Below are 13,262 nucleotides of genomic sequence, written 5' to 3'. Positions count from 1 at the left end.
GTCTCTGTAGAAGACAACGGATTTTGGGGGTCCTACTTCAATAAAAGCTTTGGTGTGTGCTTTCCTCAAGTCAGTAGATATAGCTTGGCTGTTTTCAATTAAGGCGTACTGCCACTTTGCACGTAGTTTGTACACCGCTGCCCCGCAAAGTATGTCGTAACAAGGTTTCACTGTTTTGCTAAATGTTTTCGCACAGTGCAGTCAGTTACAGCTGAAAAAAAAAAAAAACAAAAAACAAACCAATTCGAGTAAAGAAGATAGTTTTATTGAAAAATATACTTTTATTCGTAAGTGTGAACCATTACGAAGTTATCTGCGTATGGCAACAATACTGTGCATTTGTGTATTAAAGCTGCTCAAACAAGGTTATAAAAATATGGACATCAGTGCCACGCCATTGCATATCGCCCATTAAGCCCATAATGGTGAGGAGTATTGAGGTAAATTAAGATCCACCATCTTCAGAGCTTTGATGCAGAGAGGAAAAGAGGATGAAGCTTATCAGCAAACTCCTTCTTCCCTTCCACTTTCACATACTTCGAAAATGCCTGAAATGAAAGAACAAATGTACATGATTTCAAGACTAAGCGCACACACAAAGAACACATTTTGATTAAGGTTTAAACGTTGCATGCCACTACACTGTCAGTGTTATTTTGTAATGAAACTCACTGAATTTACAGTTTTTCATATATTATCACATTTACCCGAATGCAGGGTGACTAAAACTATAACACAAGAGTCGCTTTCGCCGGCATGCAACATGGGAAAAAAAAATACGTGAAATAAGCACGAGTTACAGGTTTAGATCAGCAGTGTTGAGTTGAGGAAAGCCGGACCAGTGACTGGTTTATTGCCCGGGCAGGCGGACACTGGCACGGGCCCAGAACGAGCTCTCGCGACACGCTCAGCGTGCCTCATGCGATTGCGCAGCCAGGAGTATTCTCAGCCTAGCCACATGCAGTGGCTAGGTTACTGCCTACAGCAGGCAGCAAGGCTAACAATTTTATCAGCCAGTGCAATTGCTTTCCATTTCAAAACAGTGGTACACTATGAGTCAGAACATGCCACCTTGAACACAGGCTTCCTAAAACCGAAAGCCTATAGTACGAAAACCGAAAGCCTATAGTACGAATGAAATGTGCGACATGTCTTGTTATTGTCATTACCGTAAAGCCAGGCTGACAACTTTGGAAACTGCGAGGAGTTCATGTCAACTGGTTCATGGGATAGGGTAGGTTGATAGAATGGCATGTGATTAGACTTCATCACGAGGCCATTACTAATTCCACTTGCAATTCCTGGACAGCACAGCCAATTGTTTCTTTATGCTTTGTGGCCTTGCACGAACTTGTACAATCTGCCATGTTCGTGGAGTTTCTATATTTAGGTGTTATGAACCGATTTCACCTGTGAAGCTTTATTCTGGACAATACAATATGCTGAGACCACTTATAACGAACCTGACAGTCCTGAAGATTTCAATTGCTGTAGCCGGAGCTTGCAATAAGTAGACTTACCATATTGCAGCCAAAAATACGAAGTTAGACGAAAGTGACGTCTATTTCTTAAACGAGTCCATTTTGCATGTGTAAGCAGCCCCTGTTATGATGCTTTCCAAGTTCTCCAGCACTGTCAAGTGCTCAAGTGCTCCATGCTGACATCATTGCTGCTGATGAGCTTCTTTTTAAAATCGCAGTTGAAGCACTGATGTTAACTGGCGGTAGTTCGGCCTCACCGAATAGGAGTCACTAGCGTGAGGCGTCACAAGGCGTCATCTTGGACCAGTAGCCGAACACGAAAGTGGGTTAAACAAGTATTAACAGTTAAAAAAAAAACTGCTACACTTGAGTAAACACTGTATCTGTAGTGTTCCCTGTGAATGATGGATTACAAAAGTGGTACACTGAAACTTTGAGTGGGATGCTGAGTTGATAAGCTTCTCCTACAGAGATTAAGATTGGAAAAAGCAAAAAAATATTCAGCAGCAGATCACATTGTACCATTGCATTTTTACAAATCAATTTCTTTTTCAAGTCACCCTTACAAGCACAACAGTGCCAAATGGATGTGGAAATGGCACAGTAGAGAAAGGGGGGATTCCGAGGAGAGGTTTTATTCCTACCTCCTGTCTGCATTGTGCTGAGCAGCACAATGAAGGCACAATGCAGACAGCAAATGATGAGCAGGGTGACTGTAGCTTGCTGCACCCGCGCTTTGTGGTCTGTGCATGCATTCTGTGGGACGCTACTGTGCGTTCTATGAAATGCCGGTTGCAGTGCTTGCATTTCATGCCATGTTGCTGTTGGCGTTCGGTGCGACCTCCTCCCCCATGCCTATGAAAAGGCCGTGAGGGTAGCGTTTGCACGGTTGTACTGGCTGACCCATGCATCAGTTATGTGCATGTGCCTGCGGTCTATCGACTGTAAACAAATCTATTTCTTGAAGGCAACGTCTTCTCTGTGGATGCAACATAGCTCGCTGTTTAGCTAGTGCAGCTCAACTGAGACCTCTCGGACACGTTGCGCACAAAGACATGCCGAACTTATCCCGCAGAAGATGTTGACAATTTGTGGACATTCCAGCCCGGACAAGTGCTCATATTCAAGTCTTTCTGACACCTGAAGGCATCACTGCCAAAGCTGAAGTAAAATTAAAACTTGTGCTTGGTGCTGGCAAAAGCAAACAGGGGGGTATAAAGGAAACTGCTGTTGGGCTAGTTGGCTGGAAGTCATGTTGGTTAGTATGAGTGCCGCTTTGTCCAGTTGTATTCTTTGTGTTACGTCTTGTCCTGGTGTCAACTAACAAAACAAGGATCAACCACACATATTCCCAGCTCCAACGGCAACTGTCCTTTGCCTCGGGGGAGTTATCGAGGGACAACAACAGCAATGTGTTTTAGGCACTGAAACCACCAAAGCAAGCCCCAGAAACGCCACTTGAAACTAGCAAGAGCACAACACAGCCTTGTAAATTCACACAGCTGAGCTTCCAGCAAAAAGGATCCCATATGAAGACTGTCGCCACTGGCAATCGAAAGCAAGAAAGGAGAAGCCAGAAGAAAGTTACTTGGATTGTGTCAAGCCCCTCACTTGTACTGCATTATGCACAATGTCTTCAGTTCTGCAGTGTTTGTTTATGTGGAGAAAACAATCAGCAAAAATGGGAGGAAGGTGATCCTCATGGAGCGAGACACACAAGGAGCCCCACAGCCGTTCTTCCTTTTCCCCAAGTATAAGGCACTCACCACTTGGGGTGTTACTCTTCCTGCCACAAGGTTGGCAAAGATGTCATCGTCCATGGTAACAATGCAGCTTGCCTTTTCTCTCGGGCTGCCACGATACACAGCACCAATGCCATTCTTCAAGTCCAGTGCTGGTGGACAGAGGAAAAAGAGAATTTTTAGAGAAAAAAAACGGCACCATCAGTGCACACAATGGGCAAACTTGGACCTTCTGCACAGGTTAGAAGAGCTGAAGGTGCATAGCAATGAACGACTTCAACATCAAACACAAAAGTATAGAGTTTCAGTTTTTGTAAACATAATGCTCTACTGAATTGCTTTAACTAGGGACTTAAAAGTGTTAGAGCCATTAATCTGCACTGATAAAGCTGTCATTACAGCTGTGCAGTGATTATAGTGCTATTAAGCAGTTTTATTAGAGCTAGGAGCCCGACTTAGAAGAAGAAGAAGAAGAAGACTATTTCCACCATGTGCAGTACACAGATGGAGGACGACGGAAAAAAGCCGTCAATAGGCGGCTTGACGAGTCCGTCGCCCCACTGCCACATCACAGTTATCAGCGTGGCAGATGTTAATTTACAATGCAATGCAGCAAATGACTACGAACAGCAATAATTTGAGTAACTTAGGCCCTATTTTATGCGCACATATTTCCAGTTATCCAATGGAGTGGAGTGAGTGAAGGTACGTTTATTTATGGGCGTGGCTCTTAGGCCTAAAGGTGGCTAAAATCCAATGCAGAAACACCGCATGGATAAAAGTAAACAAAAAAAGATCAGACACAAGTTCCGTCACACACATTGGTTTTGCAAAAATGGAGTTGGAGCTCTTATGGCATAAACAACTTTTCACTGCAGACAACAAAGAGTGCAACAATTTCCGCACCTTTGCTTTTCTCAGAACATCTGCACCTATACACTGCAGGTTTACATCATCATGGCGTGTGTATGTTAGCTTGTGAAAGTAATGCAAACAAACTGGAGAGTATCTCCAAGCTTAATATTTTATGTCACAAACTAAAATGCAAGCTCAAAGACACTGCACCAGAAGTCATCCAAATTTACGCCTTAACAAGCGTTGGCATGAGCGTATCACTGTACAGTGTTCCACAGCACAAATAAACCTCAAAGTCCAATAAACCAGAGAAGATAAGAAAGCTGCGACGCTAAAAGAGAAAACATCCGCACTAGTCCACATCATCAGTAGTGCCAAATATCCTGGACACTTACTCCATGTGCTCGCCTCCTTGCCATCCTTGAGAATTCGCCACTCATAGATGGCCTGCACCTTGGGCGCCAAGTCAGGCTGGTGGGCCAACTTCTTGGTGAGCACGAAGAAGGCACAGTCACTCCACAGGTCCTTGCTCAGTGGCTGTCAACAAAAGAAGAGAGAATAATGCATGCACACAAACAACACTGCACTCACGAATATAGAATAGTGCACACGCACTTACATGTACTAAGTGAAAGCATTTTTTGTGGAATTTACTCCGAGGATCATGTTGAATGTATGAAAATGCAACGACAGCTTCAGCTCCAGTGATGCAATCTGGTTTCTACAACGTGAACCCGTCTTGTAGAAAACCAATGCTTCTTGTTAGGCCTAGGAGTGCCAGAATTGTTAAATGAAATAAAAATTAGACCAAATTTATCACTCATCCATTCTGTTATAGCTCAGATGAGATAAACCGAAAGCCTGGTGCTCCATTTAGTGCCTGTGAACATACCGAAAAACACAGCGACAATGAAGAATTCACTCCAAAGCGAGGGACCCTGCTTCAAAGTGAGTCATGTTGGCAACACTATCGCCTTCAATATGCAAGGGCTACATACGCTCAGCCTGAAAAGTAGCTATCACAACAAGACCATACACTACGGCCTGATATTAAATTATTTTTGGCACATGCGCACCATGAAACATGCTATTTTTTTAGTGTTCACTATCCCCTTGCGCATGTCCATGCAAGCTGCATGAAAGCTGCTGAATGAGGCCAACAGCTGGCACGCCAAGGTGTAGCACATGATATGACATGTTAGTGCCCTCTCAAGCAAACTTTCTTCCGTGAGAGCGGGTCACTTACCTTGCCATCTGAGAGCAGGGGGCTCATGAGCTTCAGTTCAAGCACACGGCCACTCTTCAGGATCTCCTGCCACAACTGGTTAAACCGCTGAGTCAGCATGATGTTGCCTCGGATCTTCAGACGGCCAGTCATGAACGCCTGGGTCACAGTAGGCACAATGTCAGCACCCAATTCAAGAGAGTGGCCAGGAAGTGCAACAATCAGTGGGAGTCTTTTCCACAAAATTAAGGCGAGTAACAAAAGCAAAACAAAACATTCACAAAGCACGTCAGTTATTACAATTACCAGGGCTGCACTTTTTAAAAGGTTTGGGTGTGAATTTTTATGATGCAGCCCACATGTGAATTAAAATACAACCACATTTCACAATTATCTAGTCCAAAACAGGGGACGTGGCCTATACACAGGTGCGGCCCTCGGATGAGATTACACAGCAGCAGAGCTTTTATTCTATGGCATGAAAATGCGTAACAGTTTTGTGAGCAAGAACACCAACGAAAGGAGATTTTTCTTTAACAGCCACGACTGCAACTCTCCTGAGTAAACAAATTATGACAGCAGTGAAAAGCGCATCGAAGTCCACAATTTTTCGATTTCAGCTCAATATTTCAGTTTAACAAGCAATGTTTGTGCCACAATTATGAATAACTTATAATATTCTGGCTGCAGTCGACCCCCTAATTTATAATTCTTGTTCCTTCTCCACTTGTTTAAATATACGTGACGCAAAACTATGATAAACTATAAGAATGACCCCCCACCTCCAAAAAAAATGCTTTTACCTTCTGTGGATTCAGCTTGCCAAGCATGAGTTGAATCACATCCTCATCATCAATGGTGATTGCAACATCAGCCTTGACACCTTTGGGAGGTCCCTTGTACAATTCTCCATTGCCAGTCTTCAGGTCAACAGCTGGAAACAGAGGCACCAACAAAGTAGTTACTCCCTTATTAAAAAGTATTTAAAGTTGAAAAAAAGAATAATACATAACAATGTCTAACAGTGACAAAACAGCAATTCCAAAGTGCACTTATATAACTGAAACACTATTAAGTATCAAATATGGCTCTGCTGAATAAACATTGTGCAGTGGCAGCCCTATTATAGATGAGAACCATGCAAGTTAGAAGCCTGTACGATTCTGTACGATGTTGTAATTCATCAAGACAGCCAGAGTCAATGCAACTGCTTGCCCAACAATGAGCTAATGCAAAACCTGTTGTAACTGCCAGATTCTGCACACCACCCTGTCCCCCACAGTAGACCGAGCTGGTGGGCCAGGAATGCAAATTAGTAAGCCTCACATGCAGCCCATCACCTGTACATGCATTACAAGTGTGCAGTGACTTTTGTTTTCCACCGGTTTCCTGCCACTGCTCTGAGTGCATCTGCAATATGGCAAATCTGTGCTTGTGCGTACATAAGGAATGTATACTTCAAGGTGAAAAAAATGCCTTTCTAGGAATCATTTCTTATCTTTATCAATTCAACATTCAGCCCTTTTCTTCATCTCCATGTTTAGCCAAGATGGTATGAAGTAATAGCTGAGGCTGACAGCCCCTGTTATGTGGACATGTGTGAATGAAGCATACCTGCAACTTTTGAATGCCACAATCATCATGCCTATAGATTTTATGTACTACAGCACAACATTATGATTGTCTGGTGCAATGTTTACCAACTCTGCTTGTCAAGCAACTTTGAAAAACAGCCCCTGTGCAATGATAAGCCCTCCAGAAATGTATCCTATAAAATTAAATCTTGCTTTCATTTCGGGCGCTATTATTTGATCAGTAAAATGGAACCAAATGCAATTTTAGCACAACTCAGTTCATAAACTTACACTATACCTGCAACGTACATTTTTCAACCTTCTCTACACCATAAGTGATCACATGCAAAGCACTTTTTAAACTTTCCCCAGTATGCAAAACGTGAAGCACCATCCTTGCGGGAAGCAGGGGCATAATTTCAAAAACCTACTCCACTCTGTTGCTTTCTTGCCATCCTTGAGAATGATCCAATGGAAGATGGTCTTGACAATGCTTGCAATTTGTGGTTCCTGTTTCTGGTACTCAATGAAAATCCCAAAGATGAAGTCCGACTTGATCGTGTTCGGGGGCTGCCAAGAAAGTAGAGAGAGATGCACATATTGTATCGCAAACTTTTGCACGAAACATTATACAACCTTCTCTTTCATACTGATCACCAATAATAAAAATACCACCAGAGAGCCACGTTCTAAGAAAAGAGCTGAAGAGCAGCAGTCCATATCTTACGCAAGTTCCAACATACAACCATTGCTCCACTGCATCTGCAGATGTTTATGGCCACACAGCATTCCAACAGAATTGCAAACGTTGGCAGATAATGTACGTGCTACTCTGCTCAATGTTTGTGAAAAATTACTTAGTGTGTTTGCTATGTGGCATAAAACACCATCGCACTAGCGACAAGGAGGATGCTAAATTCACCTAAACAAAGAAATCACTGCTAGGTGTAGCGTATAATGAAAAAAACTGAGTTCGCTTTGTACATAATTGTGTACAAATCACCTTAAAGAGTAGAACTCATGTCGAATTAAGGGCACACGTAGCCTCATGAACTCTGAAGAAATTTTAAAATATTTAAAGACTGATGAAATAAGTTCTGACAGCTGTTCATTTCCTTCCAGCTGTTAATGTTGACAAACTTGGCCAGCTAAGGATCATTTGTCAGAAAGGTGGCTTTCTAGAGAGCCACCAGGTTTAGTGAACTTTTCAATAAAACTCACTTGAGCTGAAACATTTAAGAAATTGGGTTTCCCAGAAAAAAAAATAATTCTGATCCCACAGAATCAAAAAAGCTGGTTTCAAGTAAAAATGAAAGACCCCACCTGAAGGCGGCAGCTAGCTTAACATGCACATAAAATTTACACTTCTAGTATTGGTTTTCGGATATCAATATCGACAAAAAGTACAGCCAGAGGTACAAAAGCACTGTCCAAGTCAAGGAGTAAAATTGTGCTGAAGAGAAGGTTGAAGTTCTGCTGCCTAAAACCTACAGCACTCATCACAGCCAAAGTATTTCATGGGGTTCTTGCATAAGCAGCTTTCAAGAAGAGAGGCACTAAAATGAGCAAAAATATTTAGCTAGCCAAGTAAGTTTCAGCTCATGCCCAGTGCTTCCTGAAAGCAATTTTGTTTTCCAATACCGTAACAGCAGTGACCGATAAAATTTTAATGGCTAAACCCATTCCAAGCAAGTGAGTTAGTTATAATTGGGTTTTGCTTGCACGTATGCAACTATCGCTATCATGTGCCAAGCACACGGGTTGAATAGAAAATTTTTCTTTCTGATGGCTAAAGCTATGTTTCAGAAATAGTTTATGGTTTATGGGGTTTAATGTCCCAAAGCAACTAAGGCAATAAGGGACATCGTAGTGAAGGGCTCCGGAAATTTCGACCACCTGGGGTTCTTTAACGTGCACCGACATCCCACAGTACACAAGCCTCTAGAATTTCGCCTCCATCAAAATTCAGCCGCCACAGCCGGGATCGAACCCAGGAACTCTGGCTCAGTAGTCGAGCACCCTAACCACTGAGCCACCGCGGCGAGCAATGTGTTAAAATTGTTAGTATATTTAAAACGTTTGAGCCTATTGAAAACCTTAAAACAAAAGACTGCCTTGCAAGTGCCTCTCCTCCAAGAAAAGTACACGTGGGTGAAAAGGAATGCTTTCATCATAAAGATGAATGAACCATCTTACCCTAGGGGGTTAAAGTTTTCTGCATGAAAACATGATGTGGTCCAGTGGCACTTTGTCCTCAAAATATTCACATTGGGACTTGCCCTTTACCATGACTGCAAAGGAGATGAGCCAACATGTCCAGCAGCACAGCCTAATGCAATGTTAAGGTTTGTGCTGTCATTTTGATAATTATGCAGGACAGAGGAACCTAGCAGCTAGCTAAGGTCATGTGTTTCATTAAGCACTTTTTTGGAATATTAAACATCAACAGACCACGTTAATCCAAGTAGGTTAGGCCTGAACTTATCACCCTCAAATCAAGTTAGACTGTGCCCATCCCCCAAAAGGAGGAATAAGAAACAAGAGTTCCCACCTCAGTTGGGGGTGGTGGCCTGTCCCCGCCGGCGTCAGCAGCTGCAGCTGCCTCACTGTCCTTGGCCGACTGGACCATGGCAGCCAGTTCATCCTCTGGGTTCTCCTCCTTATCTTGCTCCCAGAGCTCCTGGAGCTTCTGGCTAGCCAGCACATTGCCAGTGATCTTCATCTTGCCCGTCATGAATGCCTGTTTGCCAACAGCGCGGTACAAGAGATGTCTGTGACACTCAAACTTTAATTAAAAGCACTATCAGCATGCTAAAGGGACACTGCAACCGCCTTCAGCAGCACAACCGGGCACCGTACCTAACAGAAACAAGTTATGACAACGGTTGTAGAAAAAAAAAAAGACTCCGAAAGTCAATTGATCTCTTTCGCTGCCACACAGTAAAAAAATAATTTCATTTACAAATTATAGAAGACACGATCAGCGAAAAAAAAAAAAAGTACAATTCATGGATATGAGTGCACACAGTTTCGTTTTATGGAGTTTGTGTCCCAAAGCGACTCAGGCTATGAGAGACGCCACAGTGAAGGGCTGCAGGTAATTTGGACCACCTGGGCAGTGCGCATAAAAGGTGTTTGAAATAATTGTGCAGTATATTTAAAGCGGGTGAAAACATGTGTGCAATATAATAGGCCTCAAATATTTCCAGCCATGCTGCAGCGCTTTAGTCAACAAAAGCCAAGCAAAGTAAAAAGTCAACTACAAACAAACAATATGGCAGACACCAAAAAGGTGAAGCGCTCAATTACAGATTTAAGTACTTCCAAGCTAAACGCACGTGGAACACCAACCAATAAGAAAAACAGAACCCAAAATGATCGAAGGTCGCGGGCAGAGCTGTGCTTCATGCTCGGCCACTGCCACTGGCCTAATGACATTTGACATCCTCGTGTAGAAGCCAATTAGTGACATTATATGTTATTGCCATTCAATTCGAATGATATTAAATTTGCTAGTGCAACACGGGTATAACCACATTATTTCTTAATGACCTGTAAAGAAACCTTCGTCGACAGCAGAAACTTCAATGTTCAGTTCTTAATGCAATGATCTTGCTCTCATTAACTACACTGACACAAATGATTGTCACCCCATCAATGAAGCTAGACAGCACTGTACTCTTGCTTCCCACTCAGCAGGACCCAATATTAGCTGATGAAAATAGCCATTCCATTGAAACAGATGGAGACGCACAATGCCCTTATTTGTATATGCAATGTGTGGATGAATGATTCAGTCTCCAAACTACCTCAGTCGTAAGTTTCAATAAATAATTCAGAAATGTAGTTGGAACGACAACAGAAGAGCCACCTTGTACGCACCTATTCTAGCACACACATGCATATTGATGCAAAACAGAACTATTCCAGCACTTAAATTTGAGGCGAGCTGTAAAAACCACGGAGGAAGACTATAAGGAGAGGAAACTCCGCCGTCTACGGCGACCAGAAAAGGTCACAAACCCGTGGCGCCACTATCCTGCTGGCGGCCTGGAAAGAAACTACCGCCTGTTTCGGTTGCCAAGGCAAGCAGTCGAGCGTGTTGCTCCCGTTCAGCCGTGCGCACCTGTCTTCTATTGAGGACACTCTCGCGCGCTTCTTTACCGCTGGTAGCCCGAAGAGCAACTGGTGCTACGCTTCAACCATTTGAGCACAGTAAAAAATAAAACGCGTTCTTTTCCAAGACCACTATAAGATGATCTGTAGCTTCTGGTTGTACGCAGGGCTTTTGTTTGACACCCGCACGATGACTTTGATTGGATGGGTATAAGCGCTGCTGGCATTCGTCGAAGGCAAACTGCCTTCACGTTCGTCGAGTATGTGACCACGCTAAGTTCCGTCAGGTGGAGGAGAACGCGGGAGTCGTACGGCGCAGCGTTTATGACTACACGTCAGCCGAGAAGGCAACAAGCGGCTACAACTTCTCACCTTGCTCACCTTCTCCCTGCAACACTTGTAACCGCTTTTGCAATTTCGAACAGAGCACCATCTTAGTCTAGCAAATTCCGAAGGAGGCCGTACTGCGCGTAGCAGCACTGTTAGTATTGCGGCCCTCGAACAGGCACCGACAAGAACTGTTGCTGTTTGACTTAAGGGCGCAGAAATACAACTTCCCGGCGTGCCCGCTGAAGCAAACACCCGTGTCGTCTGCTTGTCTGCTTTGAGCGCGCGCCGGAGCCGCCTGCCCGGGCGCTGCATTTTTGATTTTTTTTCCCCTGCTGCTTCTACGAGGCGCCGCAAGGCGCCGCCACTGCATGCGCCCCCGTCGGCGCATACAATTGTGACTATCTGGTCGCCTGCGCTCGCTTGCGCTGACAGGAGTTTCACCTCCTATATAGTCTCGCTCCGTGGTAAAAACTATCCTACGGTGACACTTTCTTCACGCTTGATGTAGCAGTAAAAATGAAACATGAAAAGAGCTCAGAATCTAGTACTCAACTTTCAAAGTGATTATGTTGTAATGTGCTTCCCATATTATTTACAAAGGGTTAAATTCACCACAGTCAAATTACACAATCTCATTTAACAATAGAGCTTGCGTTTGCACTTACTCTGCCTCGTTTTTTACAAACTTCAAGCATTAAAGTGCACTCCCAAGGGGGCTGCCCTCACAGAAAAACGATAAGGCCATGCCTTACATAAGCTTCCTCCAGCCAATTTCATGTCTGCATTAAGTATCCACATTCAGCAGTTAATGGAAATAGACCTCCCACCCACAATCTCAAAATGAACATCTGGAGATGTGTGGGTATTCATATGCACCCAACAATAAGGAGAAGACATCACCTCTTTTGAAAGCTTTGAAAGTTAGCAAAACAAGAAGAAAACATGGCAAGACCTACCCTTTGAGCATCCAGCTTTCCACTGAAAATGTTATGAAGCACTTCATCCTCCATTACAAATGTGCAATCAGGCTTCCCTTGCTTGGGGGTACCCTGGTAGACAGCTCCTTTCCCATTCTTCAAATCCAAAGCTGGAAAAATAAAAGGTGATTCAACCTCTTCAGAACAATACATGCACCAATTAATGAAAAGTTCTTATTTCTAAAACCGGTCTCCTCACTCAAGCACTTCTGCAGATTCAGTAGATGTGCTAGCCCCTGCTTCACCCAGGTTTTGAGTGAAAAACCAAAAATGTGCCATTACATGAATTTTTAAATGTCCATCTGTTGTTGCACAAGCCAACATGATGTCATATAGCTAAATAAATAAACCTGCTTGCATCCTCCATCTAATGGCACGTAATGTTTAGCCCAACATTGATGTAAACGCAGCAATACTATACCATAATTTGCTTGTGGTGCAATGATACTGGTGCTAAATTTTTTTTTCTAGTTGAGAAAAAATCGGTCAAATGTATCAAAAGCGTGCCATCAACAGCCACTGGCACTTATCTCTGAACCAGTAGCAAAGTGAAGCTCTGTCGTGGGCAGCGCAGAAGGTGCGAATCTGGCAGCACCTTACAAAGGCATAGATGGAGTGCTGTAATTGCTGCACATTTGGGCGCACGGAGCATGCTGTCATGTGGTATTTTTTAACTTTCATAAACTTTCATTTCTGCCAAATAAAAATGGCTATGCTGAGGCTACCTTGTCGGAAGCAACTGGGCCGGACCATTTTCGTGACACTCGACAACTTCCCTATGCACACCTGAGCGTTTAAAGCCGTGTATAAAAAGTTAATGTCAAATAATTATTAAAGCAGGTGGAATGAAAAAAATTCCAGCCGGTACTTTACACAACTCCTAACAATGTTCATTTGATTGCGATTCGGAAGAATGGTTTGTTTTGTTTTGTTTTTTTTTTTTCATTTTGGGACATTTTATC

The 13,262-nt window shown here is 43.3% G+C and overlaps 1 protein-coding gene across 1 annotated transcript in view; it reads right to left on the bottom strand.

Moving 5' to 3' along the window:
- Positions 1–243: 243 nt before the first annotated feature.
- The window catches only part of Mfe2 (peroxisomal Multifunctional enzyme type 2), a 32,578-nt gene continuing 19,559 nt past the window's right edge, over positions 244–13,262 (bottom strand). Inside the window, exons 23-30 of the mRNA XM_077658347.1 lie at positions 12,280–12,410; positions 9,429–9,617; positions 7,309–7,447; positions 6,107–6,237; positions 5,325–5,462; positions 4,474–4,615; positions 3,248–3,375; positions 244–548 (exon numbers count right to left, since the gene is read on the bottom strand). Of these exons, the coding sequence (XP_077514473.1) occupies positions 462–548; positions 3,248–3,375; positions 4,474–4,615; positions 5,325–5,462; positions 6,107–6,237; positions 7,309–7,447; positions 9,429–9,617; positions 12,280–12,410 (1,085 nt within the window). The 3' untranslated portion in view covers positions 244–461. The remainder of the gene's footprint in view (positions 549–3,247; positions 3,376–4,473; positions 4,616–5,324; positions 5,463–6,106; positions 6,238–7,308; positions 7,448–9,428; positions 9,618–12,279; positions 12,411–13,262) is intronic.

Source organism: Amblyomma americanum, chromosome 3, assembly GCF_052857255.1.
Source record: "Amblyomma americanum isolate KBUSLIRL-KWMA chromosome 3, ASM5285725v1, whole genome shotgun sequence".
Lineage (NCBI taxonomy): Eukaryota > Metazoa > Arthropoda > Arachnida > Ixodida > Ixodidae > Amblyomma > Amblyomma americanum.
This window is presented reverse-complemented; position numbering and strand designations above follow the sequence as displayed.